This window comes from Schistocerca piceifrons, chromosome 9 (assembly GCF_021461385.2).
Source record: "Schistocerca piceifrons isolate TAMUIC-IGC-003096 chromosome 9, iqSchPice1.1, whole genome shotgun sequence".
NCBI classification, from domain to species: domain Eukaryota; kingdom Metazoa; phylum Arthropoda; class Insecta; order Orthoptera; family Acrididae; genus Schistocerca; species Schistocerca piceifrons.
The window spans coordinates 128,591,872-128,603,976 of record NC_060146.1 but is presented as its reverse complement, the minus strand read 5'-3'; the positions used below and the strand labels follow the sequence as shown (position 1 = coordinate 128,603,976).

Below are 12,105 nucleotides of genomic sequence, written 5' to 3'. Positions count from 1 at the left end.
AGGCGCTCTGCATCGCGGTGTAGCTTGCTCGCCAGGTTTCGAGAGGGTGCGTTTCTGGATGGGGTATCGAATATATTGCTTCCCTCTACTTATACCTCCCGAGGAGATCACGAATCTAAAATTAGAGAGATTCGGGAGCGCACGGAGGCTTTCCGGCAGTCGTTCTTTTCGCGAACCATACGCGGCAATGGCAGTGGCACGTAAAATGCCCTCCGCCACACACCGTTGGGTGGCTTGCGGAGTATAAATATAGATGTAGATGTAGATGATCATCGTGGGCGAGTGTGGTGTCGCCCTGGGAAGTGATTCCATTCACCCAGCAGTCGGAGAGGCTCAGAGTTGTTACGCCTGGCGTCATAGTGTGACCAGCCAATGGGTATGACTTAAGGTCGCGGCTGGTAATGACTGAGGGAACACTGACGAGACAGCAGTATGTCATGGACGTCCTGCCACCTCTCGTGCGCATTGATCAATAATATTCGTCCACGCATTGCTCACATCTCTATGAACTGTCTTCTTGATGTTGAGGTACTCCCATGGCCAGGAAGACGGTCAGATGTGTCCCCGATATAACGTGTGTGTCACTAGATTCGACGTCAATTCTGTCGCGGAGCCAGTATCCAGGACCAGTTACACCATATGTGGACCAGCTTCCTCAGCAGAGGCTACAACAGTTTGTGAAACTCTTCCTGACAGAATCAGTGCATGCATCCAGGTGATTTGCAGTGTCATACTAATGAGTGGGCTCAAACTGCCAAGTCCTTTGCAAATTCGGCTCGATTCTGTAATCGTTGAAATAACATTGCATACTGTCTCAACCCGTCAAGTTTCTTTTCCTCTTTCCCTTCTATTTTATTCGCTGTTTTCGTCAAGCAGTGTTCTAATCAGGGAACGGCCTTGCCGCAGTGGTAACACCGGTCCCCGTCGCATCACCGAAGTTATCTCTATGGCGCTTGCCTAGTACTTGGACGGGTGACCGACCGGTCTGCCGAGCACTATTGACAATTGGGGTCCACTCAGCCCTTGTGAGGCAAATTGAAGAGCTACTTTATTGAGAAGTAGCGGCTCTGGACAACAACGCACCCGTGGTCTGGGGTAACGTCTTTGAGTCATAATTAAACCGTCTTCGGTCCCGGGCTAGAATCCCGCCGCTGTTTAAATTTTGATTAATAATCAGCACTGGCGGCCGAAGACTTCCGGCATAAGATGTCACCCTCAGTCTGCCAACGGCCTTGTCAAAGAGGGCGGAGGAGCGGACAGAGGTTCAGGACACTCTCTCGTCCTCACGGTGGGAAATTGCCCCTAAAGGCAGAAGAATCAGCAATGATCAGCGGCATGAGAATGCAAAATGCAATGGACACCGCTCCATTAAAGACACGTAACGTGTATCCAACAGAACATGTGGTCTGTAACTGAAGAAGTGTCATGATGATCTCTCCATTGGCAAAATATTTCAGAATACTCCCCCATTCGGATCTCCGGGAGGGGACTGCCAAAGGGGAGGTTACCATGAGAAAAAGGTTGAATAATCAACGGAAGGATAACGTTCTACGAGTCGGGGCGTGGAATGTCAGAAGCTTGAACGTGGTAGGGAAACTAGAAAATCTGAAAAAGGAAATGCAAAGGCACAATCTATATATAGCAAGGGTCAGTGAAGTGAAGTGGAAAGAAGACAAGGATTTCTGGTCAGATGAGTATAGGGTAATATCAACAGCAGCAGAAAACGGTGCAACAGAATTAAGAATCGTTATGAATAGGAAGGTAGGGCAGAGGGTGTGTTACTGTGAACAGTTCAGTGACCGGGTTGTTCTAATCAGAATCGACAGCAAACCTACACCGACAACAACAGTTCGGGTATACATGCCGACGTCGCAAGCGGATGATGAACAATTAGAGGAAGTGTATCAGGATATTCAAAGGGTAATACAGTACGTAAAGGTGGATGAAAATCTAACAGTCATGGGGGACTGGAATGCAGTTGCAGGGGAAGGAGTAGAAGAAAAGGTTACAGGAGAGTATGGGCTTGGGACAACGAATGAGAGAGGAGAAAGGCTAATTGAGTTCTGTAACAAGTTACAGCTAGTAATAGAGAATACCCTGTTCAAGAATCAGAAGAGGAGTAGGTATACTTGGAAAAGGCCCAGTGACACGGGAAGATTTCTGTTAGACTACATCATGGTCATACAGAGATTCCGAAATCAGATACTGAATTGTAAGTCGTACCCAGGAGCAGACTGAGATCACAATATAATAGCGATGAAGAGTAGGCTGAAGTTAGACATTTTAGTCAGGAAGAATCAATACGCAAAGAAGTGGGAGACGCAAGTACTAAGGAATGACGAGATACGTTTGAAGTTCTCTAAGGCTATAGATACACCAATAAGGAATAGCTCAGTAGACAGTACAGTTGAAGAGGAATGGACATCTCTAAAAAAAAGGCCTGTCTGCTGAGTCTGTCCTTCCGACAGTCATTTCTTTTTAGATGTCTTCACATTTTTCGTACAGGCATTTCGTCTTAGCTTCCCTGCACTTCCTATTATTTCATTCCTCAGCCACTTGTATTTCTGTATTCTTGAGTTTCCCGGAACATTTTTGTACTTCCTCCTTTCATCAATCAACTGAAGTGTGTGTGTGTGTGTGTGTGTGTGTGTGTGTGTGTGTGTGTGTGTGTGAAATCTTATGGGACTTAACTGCTAAGATCATCAGTCCCTAAGCTTACACACTACTTAACCTAAATTATCCAAAAGACAAACATACACACCCATGCCCGAGGGAGGACTCGAACCTCCGCCGGGACCAGCTGCATAGTCCATGACTGCAGCGCTCTAGACCGCTCGGCTAATCCCGCGCGGCTGTACTGAAGTATTTCTTCTGTTCCCCATCGTTTCTTCGCAGTTACCTTCTTCCCAATGAAGGAAAACATAGGTACAAAGAAGGTAACTGCGAAGAAACACTTCAGTTGATTGATGAAAGTAGGAAGTACAAAAATGTTCCGGGAAACTTAAGAATACAAAAATACAAGTCGCTGAGGAATGAAATAAATAGGAAGTGCAGGAAAGCTAAGACGAAATGGCTGCAGGATAAATGTGAAGACATCTAAAAAGGAATGATTGTCGGAAGGACAGACTCAGCATACAGGAAAGTCAAAACAACCTAGGGTGGCATTAAAAGCAAGGGTGGTAATATTAAGAGTGCAACGTGAATTCCACTGATAAATGTAGAGGAGAGAGTGGATAGGTGGAAAGAATACATTGAAAGTCTCTATGAGGGGGAAGATTTGTCTGATGTGATAGAAGAAGAAACAGAATTCGATTTAGAAGAGATAGGCGATTCAGTATTAAAATCAGAATTTAAAAGAGCTTCGGAGGACTTAAGGTCAAATAAGACAGAAGGAATAGATAACATTCCATCAGAATTTCTAAAATCGTTGGAGGAAGTGGCAACAAAACGCCTACTCACAATGGTGTGTAGAATGTATGAGTCTGGTGATGTACCACCTGACTTTCGGAAAAATATCATCCACACAATTCCGAAGGCTGCCAGAGCTGACAATTGCGAGAATTATCGCACAATCAGCTTAACAGTTCATGCACCAAGCTGCTAACAAGAAAAATGTACGGAAGAATAGAAAAGAAACTAAGGATGTGTTAGAGGACGATCAGTTTGGTTTTAGGAAAGTTAAAGAAACCAGCGAGGCAAGTCTGACGTTGCGGTTGATAATGGATGCAAGACTAACCGAAAAATCAAGACACGTTCATAAGAGTTGCTGACCTGGAAAAAGCGTTCGGCGATGTAAAATGGGGCAACATGTTCGCAATTCTGAAAAAAGTAGGGGTAAGCTATAGGGAGAGACGGGTCAAATACAATATGTACTACATGCAAGGAGGAATAATATGAGTGAACGACCAAGAACGAAGTGCTGGCATTAAAAAAGGTGTAAGACAAAGATGAAGCATTTCTCTCCTACTGTTCAATCTGTAAATCGAGAAAGCAATGATGGAAATAAAAGAAAAGTTCAGGAGTGGAATTAAAATACAAGCTGAAGGGATATCAATAATACGATTCGTTGATGACATTGCTATCCTGAGTGAAAGTGAAGAAGAATTACATGATCTGCTGAACGGAATGAACAATATAATGAATACACAGTATGGATTGAGAGTAAATCGAAGAAAGAGGAAGGTAACGAGAAGTAGTACAAACGAGAATAGTGAGAAACAACATCGGGATTGATGGTCACGAAGTAGATGAAGTTAAGAAATTCTGCTACCTAGGCAGTAAAATAACCAATGACGGACGGAGCAAGGAGGACATCAAAAGCAGACTAGTTATAGAAAAAAAGGCATCCCTGGCCAAGAGAGGTCTACTAATATCAAATATCGGCCTAATTTGAGGAAGACATATCTGAGAATGTACGTCTGGAGAACAGCATTGTATGGTAGTGAAGCATGGACTGTGGGAAAACCGGAACAGAAGAGAATCGAAGAATTTGAGATGTGGTGCAACAGGCAAATGTTGAAAATTGGGTGGACTGATAAGGTAATGAATCAGGAAGTTCTACGCAGAATCGAAGAGGAAAGGAATGTGTGGGAATCACTGATAAGGAGAACAGACAGGATTATAGGACACCTGTCTAAACATGAGGGAATGACTTCCGTGGTACTAGAGGGAGCTGTAGAGGGAAAAAACTGTAGAGGTTAGCACAGGAGAGGAATTCGTGGCGGGCCGTATCAAACCAGTTGGGAGACTGATGTCAAAACCGCATCCAGTGATGCCTATCGCCTCAGGATGACACGGCGGTCGGTCGGTACCGTTGGTCGTTCCGAGGCCTGTTCAGACGGAGAGAGTGTTCTGACTCAGTTTATTTTTCTAGTGCATTTATTTAGTTGCAACATTAAGACTGATACATTAGAAATTCACATCGCGAATCACAAAAAAATATTAACTGCAGTTATTCGGAGTTAAAAATTCACATTTATCATAACTGAAAGAAGTCATCCGTGAATTACGGTAATTACGTATGCCATATTAGCTAGGTATGGTTTCCGAGGTAGCTGTGAAACAGTTTGCCCTGACCAGCAGTTCCATGCTTCCTTACGCCGTCCACATTCGGTAAAAGTTAGCTAATGTTGACCAGGAGCTTTACGAGTTGTGTGAAGCACAGCATATGTTCTGCGACATTTTGGCGACGTGCTACGATAGATTGAACCAAGGATGCAAGTACGCTATCTGCATCACAATTAAAATTGGCGCGATTGTATTTCTCGTTTTCAGTTGAAGCCCATATTTGGTGGGTTTTTCTGTTATAACTTACATCCTATGACTATAAGCTGTTTTTAAGTTCCAGCGGACTGTGGATCTCTCTAAAACGCGTCTTCTTTGGTACGATTTGTTGTAACGAAGTGACGAGTACCACCATATTGTTGGTTAAAGTATTTGCGTGTTTAGTCATTTTTCTGTTATTATTCGCATATTATGGAAGTACGCAGCTCTAAGGTAACAAAACACTGTGATTCATGAAAAACACGTCGTTCTTGGTTCGATTTGTTATAATTAAACGCCAGTTAATAACGTATCAGCGATTAAACCCTTCAGAAGATCGCAAAGTAAAATACAAGGTCATCTCTTGCAGAAGTTCAGTGTAGCACAGTTAGTACAGGTGTCGAGGTTGCTGCCGTATCTCTCGAAGATAAACGCTGTTTAAGAGCCTAGAACGCCAGAAATCGATAGAAAGATTAGAGCCATCATCCAGGACGCATTATCGAAAACCGTCTCGAAACTGAAATTCACTGGAGAAGTTACAAATTCATTCGCAATTCACACAGGAACCTCACAAGGAGATGGCTTATCGTCTCTCTTGTTCAACATTGTACAGGAAGAAAAGTAATCAGGGAATGGGAAAAGCACATTAAAAGATCCAACGTGTAAAGAAGGGAAAGAAAATGTGACATGCTTGGTGTTTTAGATGATGTGGCTATATTAACGAACAGCAAAGATGAAACCAAACTAGTCCTATGTAAACTGCATGAAATCCGCTGTAAACTGGATTCCACATCAGCTATGGAAAACAGTACATGGACACCAAATAAACAGAAAAGCTTCCACCGAAAATACAGTATGGAAAATCTCAGAAGAAGAAATTAAGGACTGAAAACAAATTTAAATAAAATAGAAAAAGAAAATTGAACAAGTCTCAAAAAAAAATACCAGCAGGGAAAAAAGGACAGAGCAAAAGAAGAAAAATGCAGTGTATTAATCACGAAGCTTTGGGAAGAAAAAAGATAAGAAGTGAAACTGTAGTTGGCGCAAGTTCACACACTCTCGTAAATGGAAAAATTCAAAAATTATATAGATTATATAATTACATAGATCACACCAATACAAAATCTGAATCTGATTCCATTTCCGGCAGATTTTATAGAAAGCTGCGAATCACTGTTTTTGGGGTGAATGGGTTGTGACACATGGCTCGTTAAGAAAAGCATTGGACGAAACAGATCCCTGCAAAACGCTGACTTCTACAGCAAACGAGTCAAATTCAAATTAAGATCCTGCTTCTGGAAACTGAATAGCAACACTATACGTCCCATTGATGAGACAACGTCCTAGAGTAACATAGGACACGTACAATGCTTCCCGAAAGTCGCTGTGCACTGGATTATGGACTACAAATATAGATTACGTTGAAAGTTCGGAACAAAGTACGGCAGAACACATGTTGGCAGAACTGTTTTTTGCTTTTTAATTTATTCTACCATCGCCTGGTATTTAACTGTTTGGTTCAACTAATGAAAGCTATTGAATGCAATGGGTGATGTTTAGACGTTCAGTTAATTTTAAAATTGTAATGCTTTCAATTCAGAAATATATTTTTTGTTGAACATGGGTTTCGTTCGACAGGGCAATAAGTGACAGATTTAGTGCAGATCACCAACTTAAGAAATTTCGAGAGGCAGGCTCATTGTTATTTGACAAAAGAACTCTTAAGACCACCTAAACAAACCGAACAGTTGCTGTTGGATATTTCTAACTATACGCAGCAGCGACCAGCAAAATCGTTGTACAGGTTAGGAAAATACAAAAAAGGGCTTGCAACAGCGCATAAAACTGTTAGGCAAACATTGAAATTGTTGTATAAACTGACAGCAGTGCATGAATTGAAAGACGCGGTTCATGAAAAGCGAATCCGTTACTGCAAATGGTTTTAGTCTTTCATTGAGAGGAATACGACTGATATTCTGGATTTCTTCTTCTATACACGAGATCTCGTTTAGCCTCTGTGGTGATGCTAAGTAACAAAACACATGAATATGATGAACGGAGAATGCTCGTGCTGTGCTTGGGACGCCGCTGTACGACCAGAAAATAGTGTGGGTAGGGATATCCAGATGGGCCATTACTGGACCTTTATTTCTCGAAGAAACCGCGAGCGGTGAACGATATTATTTAATGATCCACTATTTGACCGGCCGGCTAAAGGTAGAGGAAATCAACCACTCAGCTTCTACAAGGTGGCACTACTGGACGTACAGCTAATTCTATGAGTTTTTTTGGGGAACGTTTCAGCTCAAAAACCTGTGGTTCCTCGATCCACCAGACTTATTTCTTTGGGGAGCAGCAAAATCTGAAGGATATAGCAATCGCCCACACACGCCTTGTGACTTAAAAACTGAAATAGCTGCATACATGAGAATCACACAATCAGATCTCCAGAAAGTGTTTACCAGTAAAATTAAATGGCTTCGGACTTGTATAGCTCTCCACGGATGTCTTTTAACTTTCTGCATGACCTGTATAACTTTCTTCTGGGATAATGTGTAGGCAGAAGGCGGGCAGTAAATAATGCGTGGACACTCACTGTGATCGGGGCACTGGAGGAACTCGACGATTTCGCCGGTGACGGAGGCTGCGGTCATCATTAGCAGGAGAGCTGGCACCCACATGTTGACTACTGGGCAGCTGCTGTGGTTCTGGCAGGACTGTGCGGCGCCGCCATTACAGACGTGACGTCACGCCAAGCGATCTTCCGCTGTCTGTGACAGACGACAGTCGGCGCCGTCGCCACAAGAAAGGTGAGTGGGCGCCATTGTTAGACGGGCAATGACTCACATGGCGTGATAGCCCGCCAACGACCTGCCCGGAAGTCAACCGAAGGTGCATCTCCCCTTACAAACACCGGCTCTTTATAAACTAAGGAACGACTTGGTTACTGCTTTTATTATTTCATTGGGGAACGATTGGGGCAGCACAGCCTCTCCGCCATGTTATTTAGTCTGTACACAGAACAAGCAGTATTTAAGCGTATCAAAACCAATAATTAAATCGCTGAAGACTAAGGATTTTCGAGTATATAATGGAGTATCTGGCACGATACTGAAACACTGAGCTGCGTATCTTAGCACCATACTTAGTGCCACATTTGTAACTTTTCAGTAATGGATGTTCAATTTCCAGAATGATTAATGTACTAAGTGGTGTAACCACGTGTAAAAAAAATGACCAGGTGTGAGGAGGACTCGCGCTGTGAGGTTTCCCTACAAACTTTTATATTTAGTCTATATATACCATCCATTTGGAGAATCTCGACAATTTTTGCCTGTTATCGACATTTATACTAGCAAGGCATCGGTCTCAGCGATTCCAAGATTTTCGATCGTGTTTTAATTTATATAAATATGACATAACATGTCATGCAGCAGGCAGGCGACCATTGTTATAATAATTAGTAGTTCTCCGTTCAGGCTGGCTAGGTCCCAACGGTAAAAGTCAAAAATAAAGCAAGGGATTACTTTATTGTTTGAATAGAATTGGGGAGAAGAGTAGTTCGTGGCACAACTTGACAAGAAGAAGGGACCGGTTGGTAGGACATGTTCTGAGGCATCAAGAGATCACAAATTTAGCATTGGAGGGCAGCGTGGAGGGTAAAAATCGTAGAGGGAGACCAAAAGATGAATACACTAAGCAGATTCAGAAGGATGTAGGTTGCAGTAAGTACTGGGAGATGAAGAAGCTTGCACAGGATAGGGTAGCATGGAGAGCTGCATCAAACCAGTCTCAGGACGGAAGACCACAACAACAACATCTATATCACACTCCGCAAGCCACCTAAAGTAAGGTGACCATCCGTCCCGTTTTTTTCGGGAGAGTCCCGATTTTTGTGTGTCTGTCCCGAATTTTTTCAAAGGTAATTCGGGACACGTTTGTCCCGAAATTAACAATCATGACCCAATTTGTCCCGAATAAGACATTCATTTCACCTGTATCGGTATATTTTATTATTAGGTTTAGTTATGGTGGGAAATTGTTTGACAAGAGAGTACGACAAATTGTCGAAACCGTTATCAAACTGTTTCTACTGTGCAAACTCGTGTTGGCCGCAGCTCGAACAGCTAATGGGCAATCAGAGACCACGGTAACTGGGAAAAAGTCGCACTCGATCGCATTCGCGCGGTCGAAACGGTTCTTACTGTAAATCGTATAGAAGACTGAAGAAATCTGCACATTTTCTGATAGCCATGGAAGAGGCAGAGGAGGTTTTATGGCAACCATGCAGACGGAATACAAAGTAACTCGAACAAACGAACAGTAATATACGCTCTAGTTGACTTTGGCGTCGCCAACGCAGTGTACGCTGGACTCTAGAATACTACCCTTTCTCATCTGTGTGCGCCATATTATATCAGATTGAATTTTGTGTTACGTCGTGTTATGGTAGATTACGTTTGATAAGTTTAGTTGTTTTTCCTAGTCAATAACAATAACAATACTTCTTCGCAAGAATGAGTTGAAAGAAGCGCAAGTGCTCCATCAATGAACAATTGCAGAAAGAATTTCAATTCATCAGTGACAAGTCATTTTCTACATCAGCGAAACTTTGTGGTCAGGAGGAGAGGTTAGTTGCAACTGAGGGCGTTTTTGCGTATCATACAATTCAGCACAATCATAGTTTCAGATCTATGGACTGTACACCGAAGTTTCTTCAAGCGACATTAGAGCCTAAATTTGCTTGTGCACGTACAAAAACAGAGGCAATAATTGTGAATGTGTTAGCTCCTCATGCATTAGATTTAGAAAAAGTGACATTTATTTCACTTCTAACTGATGCATCTAACCACAAATAGATTAAGGTCTTTCCTATTCTCGTCAGATATTTTGATTACAAAACTGGTGTAAAAGTAAGATTATTACAATTAAAATCGTTGCCTGGGGAAACATCTACTATTGTGAGTGGCTATTTAACAGACTGCCTCAGAAAAAACAGCCTAGAAGAAAAAGTTGTTGGACTGGGTGCTGATAACACTAATTGTAATTTTGGAGGTGCTGAAAGAAAAAGTCAGAATAATGTTTTTACTAAACTACAAGTGGAACTCGGTCATAAACTGATAGGGGTTGATTGTGCTGCCCATATACTGCATAATACTGTTCAAGCAGCTACTGATATTTTGCCTGTAGATATAGAAATGGTAGTTTCCAAAATATTTCTGTATTTCAAATCATACACTGTGAGAGTTGAAACTCTGAAGGACTTTTGCAGCTTTGTTGAAACAGATTTTGCAATGATTCTGGGTTATGCTCAAACAAGAAGTGTTAGCACTGTTGCCTGCTGTTGAGCGAGTCATCAAAACGTTTAAACCACTAAAATCATACTTCCAATTTGAAAAAAAGTGTCCATTGTTCCTTCGAAACTTCTTTCAAAACCCTTTGTCTGAAGTATGACTATACTTTGTTCAGTCAGGCTTCATCATATCATGAAGCAGTTAAAAAAGTTGAAGGACAGACAGTCACTATATTTGAAGTGGCTGATTGTATCAATAAGTTGAAAACTACATTGCAGTCCAAAATTGAAGACCAGTTCCTTCCCTCAAGAGTTAAAACAATTTTTGAAACTCTTGGAACAGAGGCAGGTCTGCTTCCAGCAGAGGTAAAGAATTTTCATGGTGCTGTATTATTTTTCTATGAAATTGCTCTATCCTACTTAAAAAAGTGGACTGAAAAAAGTTTCCAGAACTTGGACTGCTACAATTGGGTTACCTTGAATCAAATACCTGTATGGGATGACATTGAAAGAACTTCTTCTTTAGTTAGCGAAACTGTGCCATATGTTCAGTTTGCAGAAAATGCAATGTATGATGAGTATGTCAGTGTCAAACAGTTTGTAACCACAGAGAAAATCATTGAATGGACTGCTAACAACACTGTTCCAGGTCAAAGATGGGTTGAGATGATTTCTCATTTCAGGCAGAATCATGTGCCATTCTCAAAGGTACTAAAGCTAGTGGATTTTCCTTTCTGCCTTCCTGGCACTAATGCTGCTACTGAAAGGGTATTTTCCCACATGAACAATATAGGGACAAGTGACAAAACACATTTGGCTGTAGAAACCATGAAAGCAATGTTAGTAAGTAGAATAAATTCTGATGAAACTTGTGTCGAGTTCTTTCATATGTTGTTGAAAAATACAGACTTGATAAAGAAAATTCACAGCACTGATAAATACAGTTGCCTTGATCACACTCATTCATCTTAGAAGGTATTAATAAAATGTAAATGTGCTTTTCTGTGTAACAAATTTAATTGATATTTTGTATTTATTACATTTAATTGATACTTTCTTCTCATATAATAAACAAATAAATACAGCCTATTTTCCAAAATCTTTAATGTGTCCCGGATTTGGGCCTAGGAAATATGTTAATGTCCCGAATTTGAGTCTAGAAAATATTGTCACCTTACCTAAAGGTGTGTGGCGGAGGGTACTTTCGGTACCACTATCTGATCCCTCCAACCTTGTTCCACGTGAATAGTGCTTGGGAAGAACGATGGTCGATAAGCCTCTGTATTGGCTCTAATTTCTCGAATTTTCTCCTCATGGTCAATACGCGACATTTGTGTGGGGGGAAGAAATATGTTGTCCGACTCCTCCTGAAAAGTGCTGTTCTGAAGTTTCAATCGTAAATTTCTCCATGATGCACAACGCCTCTCTCGTAACGTCTGTCAGTAGAGTTTGTATAGCATCTCCGTAACGCTCTCTCGCCAGCTGAACGATCCCGTGACGAAACGCGTCGCTCTTCGTTGGATCTTCTCTATCTCCTCTATCAGCTCTAA

General features: G+C 41.7%; 1 protein-coding gene across 1 annotated transcript in view; it reads right to left on the bottom strand.

The window, feature by feature from the left end:
• LOC124717277 (MD-2-related lipid-recognition protein-like) overlaps positions 1 to 8,017 on the bottom strand; it is a 57,283-nt gene extending 49,266 nt beyond the window's left edge. Inside the window, exon 1 of the mRNA XM_047244091.1 lies at positions 7,859 to 8,017. Coding sequence (XP_047100047.1) covers positions 7,859 to 7,943 — 85 coding nt within the window. The 5' untranslated portion in view covers positions 7,944 to 8,017. The remainder of the gene's footprint in view (positions 1 to 7,858) is intronic.
• Positions 8,018 to 12,105: the final 4,088 nt, after the last annotated feature.